General features: G+C 42.5%; 1 protein-coding gene across 1 annotated transcript; it reads right to left on the bottom strand.

Annotated features, from left to right (window-relative positions):
• Positions 1–7,145: 7,145 nt before the first annotated feature.
• On the bottom strand, positions 7,146–13,377 carry LOC139632327 (uncharacterized). Its single transcript, XM_071497211.1, has 9 exons — positions 13,135–13,377; positions 10,422–10,683; positions 10,270–10,334; positions 9,879–10,017; positions 8,694–8,812; positions 8,432–8,612; positions 8,092–8,175; positions 7,911–8,006; positions 7,146–7,830 (listed from the first exon to the last, which is right to left on the bottom strand). The coding sequence occupies exons 1-9, from the start codon at positions 13,275–13,277 to the stop codon at positions 7,483–7,485; spliced, it is 1,437 nt and encodes a 478-aa protein (XP_071353312.1). The 5' UTR covers positions 13,278–13,377; the 3' UTR covers positions 7,146–7,482.
• Positions 13,378–14,597: the final 1,220 nt, after the last annotated feature.

Raw genomic sequence — 14,597 nt, 5'->3', positions numbered from 1 at the left:
TTGAGAGCCACAGCATCTGGTCACAGATGCCTCAGAACTATTTCTAAGGGAGGAATACTAAGAAATCAAACTGTCTCTTTGGCAACACAGATAAAATATAAATGAAAGAGGTGATGCAATGGACACTGAGATTTTAAGGGTATCATTCCAAAAAGCTAGGAAAAATACTGGGCTGAGGGATTTATAATGTAATATTTCAAAGTGGTAGACAGATACATCTGGAATTGTGAGATTTTATCACGAATAACTCACGGTGTGTTCTATTCCTTCAAATGTGGTGCAACTTATTTTTCATATATATTCTGCAACTATGCCGTACTAATCCATGCAAAATAGAGATGTTACTTAAAATTCAATCTGAAAGAATGTGAAAGGTATTCTTGTCTTTGCATGGAGTTAAAATGCTGAGTTTAAACTGGCCCCATATCTGTTACCCATTGATATCAATGGCTGTTGTTCATGACCTCTGGAAAATCCATCCGTTCCTAACTAACCTAGTGATGGGACTGGGCAGGCTCCTACCTCTGGTCAGTAGTGTGGACACAGAAGGTGAGCCGCCTCCGTGTGATAAGTAGGAAACAGGAGGGCAGAGAGGTCAGGCTTGATTATTCTACCCCACTCTCTTGGAAAACAGAATAAGAAAATATTTACACAAACAGGAAGCTTAGCATTTCCTAATGAGTTGAAACGCACTCAGCGTGGCGGTCACTCCCTCCCCCTGGCCTATTTGTGTTGCTCAGCATACATGCACACACGCTACATGTGCATGCACACACACACATGCACTGAATGGGATAATATTCAGTATTAGAAAACCGATATGAAATGTTTGAGAAAGATATTAGGTGGAGCTCAGCCTTCACTGATATTCAATCCTGGATAGTGGAATGTTTCAACCCAAACTAAAACCCCATTAATGTTGTTGAGTTTAGGCTTCCCTCCAGCCATCTTAGATCAAGCATAATAAGTTGCGAGTTTATGGACCTTTGCTCCCCAAATGTCTACCATGTTGCTAATTGCGTACATCTGTGGCTGGTGTTTTGATGTTTTGTCTCAATGTGCAGCTGTCCGTTCTGTTTCCAACAGCCTCTGGTTAAAAGTGGCATGGCCCTCCGTTATCTGTGTCCAGCGCTTTAATAGCAGCCATGCATGTGGTTTGTGATTCACCAGGAGAGCTTTGCTTTTTTTTTTTCTGAAGTTCAACTTACAGGCCAGCACAAGTTCTTGGCTATTATTAAAAAAAAAAAAAGCCATTCAAAGGTTTTATGTAGGCTGTAAGACCAAGACACTTGCCACCAGAAACGTTTGTTCAGGTTTGGCACAAACAGGTTTAATGAAGGAAAATAGTGGAGGAAAAAATCTAAATGGCCATGAAACAAACAGGCATTTTATTTGTTAGTAAAGTATCATATGTTGGAAAAATACTTAGCTCCTATGTTTCTGATATCACAGCCACACAGAATCATTAAATTAACCAGATATACAGTACACATTCACACAGTGACTCACTTGTTTTCTTCTACTGAAGTTAGCATGCTAACCAGCTAGCACCAGCCTGTCCCATCTGGTAATACTACTTTGTGATAGTGAGTCACTGCTGCGTCCAGTCTGCCCTCAGTTCAGCGTAGCCGGATGAAGAAGTAGCGCTGCCTGGAGGGCATATTCTCACCTCTTGTTTTGTAAATGCAATGATGGCTGAAGCGCTTGGTACCTGACCACCACCACCCACTGAAGAAATTACATTCAGCGGTAGATAAATCTTACATATAGCACCTTTAATTATTGTTAGGAAAGTTAGTTGGAAATAAGAAACTACTTCATCCCATTCTCAAATGCTTTTAAACTTGTTTGACAAAAACAACAATTTTAGGGCAGCTGCTTTACCACAAATGTTGTATGACACACTGTAGCGTGATATTGTTGTCATGCACTTCAGATCATTGGATGAAGACACTCATTTTTTTTTGACGGGGCTGCTGCTATTTATTATCCTGCAAAATGTCACTGCCATTAAGTCAAAAGGTTAATAGGACTCCCACCATTCACACACACAAACACACACACACATTCAAACACCACTGTGTAAACCATCAATTATCATTCTTCTTAGCTAAACCCTGCTAAGTTGTTCTTGCTTTTACTTGGTGGCACTGTGCATGCTTCTTCTGTTTGGTGCTTATTTGTCCAAATACTAATATTACATTGTGTGTGGAAAATAGATTTTAAAGCTTACAGCGAATTCCAAGTGGAATTTAAACAGTTCATTTAAATGTGTGTTAAATATTTTGTGACAAGGTCTTGAGTTTGCTTGCATCAGATAGCAGCTGTCCATACTACTGTATGGTGTCTTATAATGCCATCAGAGGAGGGATCAGCACAAATGTGTGCTATGTGTACGCCAGTGAAACCCGATCTTGAGTAATTGTCAGGATAAGGCAAGGGATTGACCTCTGCCATGAACCATATTTTCTGAAACAACACACACTTGAGCTAGCTTTGAAACAGTCTCTGCTCCAGGACTGGAATGGACCGTGAGGAAGCTAGTCATCAACTTTTTAGTGTAACTAAACAAAGCCTGTGGTAATTTCATTCGCTCACTCTTACATTCTCAGTGAGCAGATAGCTCGTGCCCTCTGCTCTGCCAGACACCGTCCCTCTGCTGGCCATGACATCATATGCCAACAATGTGAGACATGAGTTCATCTGGACACGACCGGGATGTTCCCCACTACCTCATAAAGCAGAGCTTGTCTTGTATTTTAAGCACTGTTTTTTGTTCACCTCTAATAGAACCAACTCTCCATCTTTTATTCATTTGTCAAAGCACTTCATAAATCAACTCAAGGTTTTTTGCTGTCTTTTGACTGTTGGACCTCAAAGCCAGTGTGGTTATTGTTACTGTAAGCAAGCATCCAAGACCGTTATGTTCTGTGTATTCATGACTGATTCGTGTAAAATGTTACATATTCATGTGGTATGTCATAACAAATTTTTCTTATTCACAACTCTTGTCACTCACTTCAAGTAACCCAACACACAACATCTCTCCTCCCACAGCCTTTACATCCCCCTATCCATCCAGACATGGTGTGTTTGTGTCTTTGGTGTTGTGACAGCTCAGATCCTGCAGCATTCAGCTCGCATTCCTTTCATCCATGATCCCCCAGTGGTCAGCCCCACCTCTTCCAATCACTGCCCCAGTGTGAAGGAATCAGACAGATGCAGGATCTGGCAGATGGTAGGCAGGTCCATGGTCAAATGACGTCCACGCCATGCATACTGTACAGACTCCCAACAATTAGCACTTAACGGCATCCATGAATGAATTGATTCTCATCAGGAATCCTGTCTGCTCGGGCCAGAGAAGTCAGGAATCTGGTTCAGAAAACTGTTGCCGTCAGTGTGGAGCTGCAGGGTAATTGAATTTGGATCAAAGACATTCATGTCTTTTAAAAAGGTCTGGAGGGCTGCTCAGTTTTTAGTAATAACAGAAACGCTTCCGGCTTTGACCTCCATTGCCCCCTTCTACCCCGCCCCCAAACCACCCCCCCCCCACCCCCACCCCCCTGCACTCAACCTGAAATCCCTGCTGAAGTCATCGTGGTTACTCAGTCTGTTAGAGAGCAACAGATTAGAAATTTGTTTCGGAAAATTTCTTAACATGCACATTAGAAGAACACACCTCTTACAATCATAGATTAACAACATGAGTTAAAAGGGCTGTAACAGACACTGGATAAAGTGTTGAATAATGAAAGAATGCATCATCAGATATCCAATATAACATACAAATAGGTTGGTTGATGAAATTAATCAAGTAACAGAATTTAAGTTACTCTAAAAACACAAACCACCCGCAATACATACCTAAATCTCATTGATCAGACACATAAAGAGATTCCTCAAACATAAGTTGTGGCTGACTATTGTGACCTTAAAGACACACATGTATGGGCCATCTCTTTGTCTGTCCCAAAACCTTCCTCCTATGAAGCTGATTGACAGGAAAAGGTCTGTGTTCATTGCAGAGGTCTGAGTTGAATATATATTTGTAGTGTGATTGTACTATGACAGTATGTTGAATGGGTGCTGTGAGACACAGCCATTAATGCCTGTAATAACTGGTAAAGGTGCGCCCCCTTGTGTTTCAGGTATTCTTTAAATTAAAAAAGAAAGTTGTCTTTGAAATTAAAAATTCCAATAAATTGAAGAAAAAACAGCAAGTTGGTTGTGATATATAAACCAAAATAATATAATCACAAAGAAATACAGAGCCAGCTCAATTTTTTAGGCAACCAGGAATCATCATTTGAAAATATCTTTCCTAATGAACAACTGTCTAATAACAAAACACCTGGTGCTGATTCATAAGTGTAGTTCTTCTCCAAGTGAGGAAACAATATCTACAGTTCACATATCCATTTGAAATTCATAAACATTTTTAAGCACTTGAATGTCTGATCATCACTACATCCTGTGTCATGTAAAAGAAAATAAATAAAATAATTGAATGGCCAAAGTTGTCATATTGATATTCAAGGTATATCATAAAAGAAAACATTCTACCTTAAAAGCTGCCGATAGCAGCCAGCAGCCTTTAAAGTTGAGACACCATGGTGGTATTAATGAATGATTTGCTTAATCCTGTGTGTTAAATGAGTTTCTTTTCTTTTTTTTAAATAACTGTGAAGCAGTGACATTTAACTATTTTGAAAAGGTCAGCTCTTCATGCTGGGTTCATAGTTTTATAAGTTGAGTTTGCTTTCTTCTTCTCACAGTAAATGAGGTATTATTTGAAGTGAGTCATCATACTGCACATCTCAAACATACATGGCCACTCTCCACAACAGTGGTGTCTATTCCACTTATTATGTTGTTTCTCTGAATGTAGAAACTTTCCACCATTTTCTCCTCAGTACTTTTAGTGTCTTTATTTCTGTTTTTGTGCATGTTCTTCCTGTTTCTCCGAGGTTTCACTTAGTGGCAGTTGCTTTAGTTGCCCATTTACCCAGCCATATGTATCAAGTCTCATCATCTTGGAAGGTAGGTCTTCACCCTCACTTGTGCTGGATGCTTGTCTTTCTGAGTAAAGGGAGGTTTCCTCCTCATCAGATTGTCAAATCTGCTCTGTAGCTGCTTGGTACCACCACTACCTACAATAACAGGATAAGTTGAAACCATCAATTTCACCAAGATGTTCCTTCCCTGGTGTAGGGCAGATGGTTAGGAGCTCAGGCGAATCAGTTCACATTCTGTTAGCTGCTCTTTGTTTTCGAGCTTCACACTAATTTCTGATGGCTTTTTACTCCAGGGTATCTCAAAACTGAAGTACCGGTTGTTGTCCACTGAAGTGTGTCTATGAGGAGTTGGGATGCACTTGAGCTTGAGGTAGACAGCAGAGTGTTTGCATAGTATTCATCTGAGAATGCTTTTGACAACATCCACACAGACAGTCTATCCCACAACAGATTGTTCTTCTCATCAAGAGTTTCTATGACACGTGCCAAGTAAGAAACAGTCAATACAGTTTTGCAGTCAAGACAGGAGTGAGGCAAGGTTGTGTGATGTCTGCACTACTTTTCAACATAGCCATAGACTGGGTGATGAGAAGAACCACTGAAAACCAACATCAGATGGACCCTTTTCTCACCACTGGAAGACCTAGACTTCGCTGATGACTTGGTCCTGGTTTCGCACACACTCTCCCAGCACATGCAGAAGAAAACATCCCCACATCTTTGCACAGCAAGTGGGCCTGAAGACCAGTCAGAAGAAAATGGAGTCGATGACACTGAACATCCCCACCCCTGCACCAATCCAAGTAGACAAACAAACCTACCCACAACTGCAGAGTTCACCTACTGAGACAGCATTGTCAGACATTAAGGTGGAGCCGGCGGAGCCGGCAGTGACATCAAGAGCTGACTCAGCAAGGCTAGAAACACCTTCCAAAACCTGAACGTCTGAAAGTCGGCCCAGTACAGCACCAACACCAAGCTAAGCCTGTACCAGAGCTGTGTCCTGTCCAACCTGCTATATGACCCTGAATGTGAGAGAATGACACAAAGTGATCTCCACAAGCTGTCAACCTTTCACACAAAAAGCCAATTGAAAGTACTGCAAATCTTCTGGTCCAATACCATCCCCAACCAACATCTACTCGCCCAGTGCTGGTAAGACAACATGGCCACCATCATCATGAGAAGGCAATGGAGATGGATCAGGCATGTCATCCCAAGAGAGCAGGACATCATCACCCAAACCTGTCCTTCACTAGACACACACACACACACACACACACACACATTTAACCTTCTCCTTCATCCTTTTAAAAATGTAAACAGTAACATTTGATACTCATTGATCATTCTGTGAACCAATTTGCAGATCTTTTTTACGGGTGTCCCAGGCCTAGATATGAAGATCCAAGCAATATACAGTATAAGAATTCTTTACTGTCAATTTATTCTTTTAAATTGGGAATAGAGAATTCTAATAATAAATGTTGGCGCGCATTTTGATTATGATCAGGACTATCCCATCTGTAATACTGGTGTCTTATCCCATTTACAGTAGAGTAGATGGCCTCATACCCAGGGTGTGGGTGCCTGGTGGTATACTCATAAACCAGGACACTGAAGCATGTAAAGACCATCCTGTCTATTGATGGGTTTGACAATCTCATATGGTATTGTACGGTGGCCCTGAGAGCTCAACATGCTGCAACTTAGGAAACACATGCAAATAGACAAAACAAGCAAATTCAGAAAACATCTACATTTATTTCACGACACATGTGCTGCAAATCCTCACAACACAACCAAATACACAAACACTCTGCTAATACTTACAACACTACATAAGTGTTTCCAGAACAGCTTTTGTGTATTCGGTTGTGTTGTATTTGCAGTACATGTGTTGTCAAATTGTTGAAGACCTTTTATGAATTTGTTTGTTTTGTCTATTTGCATGTGTTTTCTTAAGTTGTGGTGTGTTGAGATCTCAGGGTCACCGTACAACACAGAGATTGTTGAGTCTCATTAAACATGCTGTGTTTACGTTTTTAAAAACACAGAAAAATTACAAAATACTAAATAAAATAAAAAAAAATACAATACAAATAAACAAATGAAATAACTTCAAACTAAATTTGAAGCCTTTATTTATACCTCATTCATTACTATCGCGACTCAATTATTTACAAAAATGCCTTGTTTATAAGCTCACAGTCTGTCATATAATATTCATTTGACTGACAAGCTATTGAAACAGTATGGGCATAGTCCCCCATTAAAGTATTACTGTTACCTGTTTTTTGTAAATAAATGAGCTGACTTTATGAACTATTCATAAATTCAGTCTATAAGTGACTACACAATGTTAGTTGAATGTGTAGTGAATATGTAAACTCGCTACTGTAGGAACAGAAGTTACAGAATAATTTTTTCATATCTGTGCATGCCAAGTACATTTTGATAAAAATCATTTTCTCCTTCCTGATTTACGCAGGAGTCCAAAAGTGGAGGAGAACTGCAAAGCCGACCTCTCACACAGTGAGAGAGGAGTGTCTGTTTCTGCGTATTCATCCACTGAGGAGGCAGACGGTGATGCTGAGTTTGAGTCACAATGCTCCAGTGACACATCACTTGTGCGTCCATTATGGAGATGTGGGGAAGTCTGTGGAGAGACTGAGCTTGAATTGGACCCATTAGCATGAGCGAGGGGCCTCGCATGTCCTTCCTGATTCTCCTTTCTAAGTCCCTCCAAGTGGGCCTGGAACGTGGAGGTCTGTTGTTCCAGGGAGAGGAAATTCTCCTGCACCTTGTCAAACTACAAGGAGAGAGTTTTTAGTCCTGGTTCATAAACCTATGAACAATATTTGTTTGTGTAAGGGGCAGAATTTAGTGTACCTGCTCAATGTTGGACTGAAGCAACAGCTCTGGCCAGACGGACTCAATGCTGCTGCTCACACTGTTGCTCGTGTGAGTGTGACTCCAGGTTAACTCCTGTGAAACAAGGCAAAGGGGATTCCTGAGTGAAGACAGCAGGAAATATCAGAGGTGGATTTTTATTACATGAGGAAAACTTTACCTGCAGTAGTTGTGTGCTGTCCTTCAGATAAGTCTGGCAGCACTGAAGTCTGTTCCTATAGTGAACCAGGACAGCGAACAGATTCTTTGCCAAACACATAAGAGTATTACAAATAACATCCAATGGCAGTGACAAGGAAAATGTTAATGTAAATCATCAAGATTCATGGTTCTTAAAAAGAAGCTAAAACTAAGGAGACAACTGTTGTTGTTCACTTATGAAAAACATATTTCTTATACAGTAAAAAAGTTGTAACTTTAGGTTAAGTGAAATATAAAACAAATCCAACACTAAAATACCATTACCAGAGATATGCAGACAGACCTTCACACCTGCTTACCTCTGCATCTGTGCAGGCCAAGGCCAGGTCTCCGTGGCCTCGACTCCCCTCTTTGGTTAGCGTGACCCCAGTGTGTAACTCCTCCAGCTGAGCCCAGAGGCCATCCAGGCCCTCCAGCATGTCCTTCACACTGGCCTCGAAATCCCCCTGCACCTGGATGAGAGTACGCAGTGACCTCATCCTATCAGAGAGGAGTGTATGATGTTAATCCAGCTGAACTGAAAAAAACCTAATGACAAGTTCACTAGTCACTGAGCCTCGCCTCTGATGTAGGTAGGTGCAGATGAGCTTCACTTTGTCTTTCAGTATGGAGTCTTGGTCCACCTCTCCCTCTGTCACCTCTGATCTGGTATCAGCTTTCTCGAGTGTGCGAGACACTGACTGCAGTGAAAAAGAGGAATGAGAGGGCTGGGTTTAGTCTTGTGGGTTTGCTTGGTTGAGCAAAGCCCTTTAAGCTATTTCTGCAAAATGTACAGATCACAGTGCTGCATCCACCAAATGAAGACAGTGCAGGAATCTACTTGTTGTATTTTATATCTATTCTACACCAAGACATCTGTTCTACACATGCAGCCCTCTATTTTAGTTATAGATATTTTAGTTTAAAAAAGCCAAAACTTCTGCAGTTGACATTTATTTAAAAATACATTTTTGGTAGACTCACAACAAAAGGAAACCAAAATATGAAATGATAAACTCCAACACAGGAGAGTTATAACACTACCATTCAGAGGAGGAATATGATTTAAAGCAGACAAAAGGCTGCAATCCTCATGGTGAAAAGTGGATAGAGCACTTTTGTGAAATCTTTGCCAATAGTCGCAGTTAAAGTTTGGCCTGAGGCTGGTGCCAGAAGGTGGTGCCGCGTTCTCAGTCCAGCATGTCAGCACATTTGTAAGCATAAAGCTCCCAGTAAGTCACACCTAATTTCAGTCATTATTTTGAGATATTGTGTCATGAATAACAGTGTTGTACTCATGGATATTTTGACATGCTGATGGTGCTAGAATAAAGTCAGAAAAGAAAGAGGATTCGTCCTCAGGGGATGTCATGGTAATCCATTCAATGCATACATTTATTTCTCCATGGAACAAAATACTGGACTAACAGGCTGCCAAACCAAATGACATTGCAATCACAGAGCCTCTTTGGTGGTGTGGCACACACAGGAAAGGCAAAAGGAGTCAAAACATTAAAACTGTTCTCCTCTGCCAGTCTGGTTAATTCAGAGTGCAGATAACAGCAGCTCAGTGATGGAGGGTCTTGCCCCAGGCTAGAATATCTGTGTATTCCTCAGTGCCATGTCTGATCTCTGTAATATTACCAACAGACTTTACTCTGATCTACATGCAGAGCGCAACTGAAAACACAGGAGATGACAAGGATTGCTGGAGGCGGCTGTGTGTGAGAAAGAGGGCATTTCACAAGGTGGTTTCTTCCTTCTTACCTCCAGCCTGGAGAGAAGAGCCTGAATGTGGGGCACACAGGGGTCTGGAAGGGGCTCCTGAAGCACACACAGCAGCAGGCTGTTGGCCAGGGCAAGGCCCAGAAGAACGCTGTGGCCTGGGCTCCTCGACTGGGACGCCCTGGAGAAATAAGGAGACTACAGTGACCATGTATTTTATATGGAGTAATTTAAAAAGTTTTTTGATTTCACCCACTTTTTCTGCAATCATAGACAGTGGGGAGGTTAGGTCCATAAATAAAGAATCTAATAAATATGATCATCCCTCACAACTAAAGATATACTGGAATTTTGAAATAAAAACATTTGATAGAAAACAAAAACTTTAAAATCTAATAAAGAAGGTGTAGCGATGAAGATAATGAGGTCTCACCATGAACACTGGCTACTCCTGTTTTCCGTCACAACCTCCTGCTGCATCCACTGTGGAGGCTCCGCCTTGAATTGAAGCAAAGCCCGTGAATATACATAAAACGTTCAAATGCACCAACAGGGTCAAGGTCTGGTTCACACCTCTGCACTCACCTGGCTCTGTCCTGGCCGCTGGCAGTACTTCAGGGCATAAACACAGGCTCCCAGAAGCATCCACAGTAAACACACCAACAGGAGCCCCCAGCATACATCTGCCAGTGACACAGAGGGGTGCAGCAGGGCCTCTACCTGGCAGACTAACCACACTACACCTGCTGGAGCTAAACTGCACCAACTTTTCCAGGGTCGCAGTTTCTGCAGAGCCTGGAACCAATATGTATGATGTGGCTGACCATCAGCTGGCGTTTGATTTGAACTGCAAGAGTAATGAGGTAGAGATAAAGACAGCAAACCATTAGAAAGCAACACAGAGTGAGGACAGGTTGATTAAAAATTAAAAAAAGAGTAATAATAGGTGCTAAATGGGAAAATGGGAGTTAGATTTTATATTATTTTCTTCACCTTTCATACAATCTGTCATCTTTAGAAATTGTGGGATCTTGACAAATTTAGAATTAAGTTTGAGGTTTTAAACAGTGCTTTGCCATACAACTGGTATTTTGTCACAATTCAATGATTTCTCTACCCAAATGCAGACACACAAGGGTAGTGAAGGCATTTTAAGATCAACAGAGAATGCCCCAAAACTTACTGGCAGGCTAAAGCACTGGGGGGAAAACACAGAAACATGAACAGGAACAAAGCAGAAACATAAACAGAAGCTCCAAGCAGGTTGCAAAGCAAAACTTTGGGCAGCAAATGCAGGAACAAAACAGACAAACTGACAGGAAGTCAGGAATGGGCCTGGGGATCTCAGAGGAACAGCAGGGGACCTAAGCAGACAGGCGGTGCTGCTCAAGATCCCTCTAGGGGCAGAGCAGAAGGCCAATGGTAAAGGTGGGGCACCTCAGGAGGCTGAGCAGAGGGCAATGGTGAAGACAGGTCCCCCAAGAGACAGAGCTGAAGGGCATCAGAGGAGGCTGTTGCCCTCATGAAGAAGAGCTGGAGGAAAACCAAACAACCAACTGCTGGACAAGGCAGAGTGCAGGGCACGAAATGGGCAGCTCAGGATCTGGCTCAGCAGCGGAAAAGACATCTGGCTGATGATCTGGTAAGTCAGCGTGTGAGCAGAACTGTTGATAGGAGATCTGGGGCTAGCGTCAGTCAGACGGCTGACTGGGAACCAGGAGCATATGTCGACTAAGACCGCCAATGAAGGAACAGACAGAACATCGGCAGGGATGGCCAACTCAAGGTCTGGCTGGAGGCTCAGCGGGGGGGTTTGATTGGTCACTTAGCAGCTGAGGCTCGGTGGTTGCTCAGCAGTTGAGGTTCTGTATTGCCAGGCAGCCGAATAATTGTGGTGCTGGGAAGCTTGAGGAATCAATGTCCCGAAGACCCACGCTTCCTTCAAGGAGCTCTGGCCCCTATATCTCAGGGAGATAGCCCACTGACCGCCTAGGCAAGGGGACTGCTCAGAGTTCAGGTTCAACTTAGGAGCAGGACCAGGCAGGATGTAGGTTAGCTTGAGACTTGCAGGCCAGAGGCTATCTGGCATGGAGACTGGCTGGAGGCTTGTTGGCCAGGGTACAGGCTGTAGCTTAGCATGTTGGAGGTTAGTCTGCTTGAGGGTAGCTGACTGGAGAAAAATAGAGGCTATGGGTGATAGCTGCAGGCAGATCATCCCCAGGCTCTCTGTCTGTGCTGTAGGGAGTTAGCCAACTGACAGTTAGAAGGGACCTAGCAGGTTTGGATGCAGGCTGCAGGCAATCAGGCCATGACCGAGCTGACTTGGATGCAGATCCAACGCTGGCAGGCTGAGAGCTAGGAAACTCGGAGGCAGGCTGGAGGCTTGTGAGCCTGGGACTTGCCAACTGTTATTCAGGTTGGAGGTTTGTAGGCTGAAAGCAAGCTGAGTGGAGTACTGGATGGAGGTAAGATGACCCAGGAGCACACTGGTGCTCATCAGCTGGCAGACAGACTGGTGGCTAACATGCCGTCGCCTTTTGGACACTTCCTTGTGTGCCATCCTCACAGCTGCCTTTTTGTTCTCTCGCCTTCTTTTCCAAGCCCGATAGAGCCAAATGAGGGATTCCAACAAATCATAAAACTCATCCTCAGAGGGGATATCTGCAGGGTCCATACTTTCAGATCCTACTGTCACGATTAAATTCAATTAAATTCAAATCCAACTTCTGGTACCAAATACAGACACATACAAAACTGACAAAGAGTGAAGGGAATACAAGACTTAATTACTCTTGTGAGGGGAAGACAATAGGACACAGGTGAAACTAATCGGGGCAGAGCAGACAATCACAAGGGTGAGCAAAAACAAAGACAGGAAGACACAAAAGGAAAGTAATTTCAAAATAAAGCAGGAAATAACAGTCCAGGTATGAAGTCACTCAAGGGGCAGATTGTGACACATTTATCATGAGAGAACAGCTGCCAGGTCCAGCAGAGTCATTAATGATTAATCCACAAACCAGCACTGTGATGTATAATTGACAATCACCTCAGGTCTTTTAGCTCAGGTGTAGAGGTAAGCAGTTAGATGTGCCAGTCAGCCATCACAAATGTTGACAGATATCTGCCTAATGAAGCACGAAAACATTTACTTTCAACAGTCTGAGCAGAGAGATGTACTGATGTACCATCATTTCACTCAGACCTTTCCCTGTGGCAGCAGGTAATAAGAGCCCTGCCACTCAAAAGCTGATTGAAATGAAAGGCCTGTTGTTGAATGACACACAGGTCTACCTACCTCAGCAGTTCTTGTCTCCTCTCGGGAGTTTCTCCCTCCCCGACCTCTTTTACTTCCTCCATCCATTTACAGTCCCAGCCCACTCTCTCTGCCTGTCCCGTACCCCCCTGCCCTTTTGTGTGAATGACTGTCAGCCGAGGCATGGGAGCAACTTAGACACAGACATGCTGGTTGAAACTGCAGCAGAGCAGTTGGATGAACAGCATTTCCCTGCTCTATATGTGATTACTTCTGTAGCATGACAAGCTTGTCAAACTGGTTCTACTGGAAGATTTGTTTTATGTAGCTAGTAGTTTTTTTTTTCCCTTTCCCACATTCCATCCGTGCAGGAATGTGGTAAGCATACTGACCACAATTGTTTGGAGGACAAGCCCTGCTCCACCCAGGTACTCGGGAGGGAACTACAACACCTCCAACAGTGACTTCTTTCCCTCTGCCATCACTGACAGATACAGACAGACAGCACATGAACAACCTGTTGGAAGCTGAACAGCGATTCATCTTGAGAAAGAGGTTTACAAATCGAAAAAATCTTTTTGTAATTCATTAATATTTAAACATAATTAAGGCAAACACCTTTTCTGTTTTTATCTATCTTGTTAACTATCAAAGTTTTGATGGTGAAGAAGTTTGTTTTCTGAGGCCATGTCGCCATCTAGCAGCAATAACAAGAATAACACCCTGACAAATAAAGACCCAAACTGAATTTTGCTGAGTGGTTAATTCTAAAATACTGTGCTGCCCTTTCAGTACCAAAACCAAAGTTAAGCTCTTGCACTGTTTTTTGTTTGTTTTGGGGTTTTTTTGTAAGTTAATAAACAGATTGATACAATGAAATGATCCCATAACACCCTTCATCACTGTATGATGTTGAGCTCCTAAGATGTTCAGTTGCAAACCTCTGTGGTGTTGTCTGTAAATCTTTCACTGGTATTACTTCGGGGACTGAAAAGGTATTTTGAACTTTGAAGTCATTTGTCTTGTGTGTGTCTCACTGAGGAATGATTTGTATTTGGCTCCAAGCTTTTAAAAACAACGTTAGCTTTCTGCACAGGCACCAAGGGAAGAGCTTAACCATGGGACTGCTGGTTGCTGTGTTGCTCTGGATTTTAAAAAAAAAAAGGTGTTTGAGGAAATCCTGAACATTTTTTTGTTCTCGGACTGATACATGTCAGGTACAGAAACACAAAAATTCAAATTTAAAATGCAGCCCCTAATACCCCCCCAATCACCTCCAACTTCTCACCTTGCCCTGTGACATCACTGTTGGGTGTGGTTAAAGGTGTAACGTCACATTTCTAACCACACCTCGCATAAGAGGTCTTCAGCCTGGTGCTGTTACTCCTTAGGTAAACTTTCCTGGTGCCATTCAATCTGAAATGATTACCTTTTGGTTATGTTAAAAACAAAATAGTCCTTAAGGTTAAAAGTTAAATTATATCCATAAAAACCAGCAGAAACGT

The sequence above is a fragment of the Trachinotus anak genome, unplaced genomic scaffold, assembly GCF_046630095.1.
Source record: "Trachinotus anak isolate AG129_WGS33_773 ecotype Australia unplaced genomic scaffold, CSIRO_AGI_Tana_v1 ptg000014l, whole genome shotgun sequence".
Classification (NCBI taxonomy): domain Eukaryota; kingdom Metazoa; phylum Chordata; class Actinopteri; order Carangiformes; family Carangidae; genus Trachinotus; species Trachinotus anak.
The sequence above is the reverse complement of the archived record's forward strand: the minus strand, read 5'-3'. Positions and strand labels throughout refer to the sequence as shown.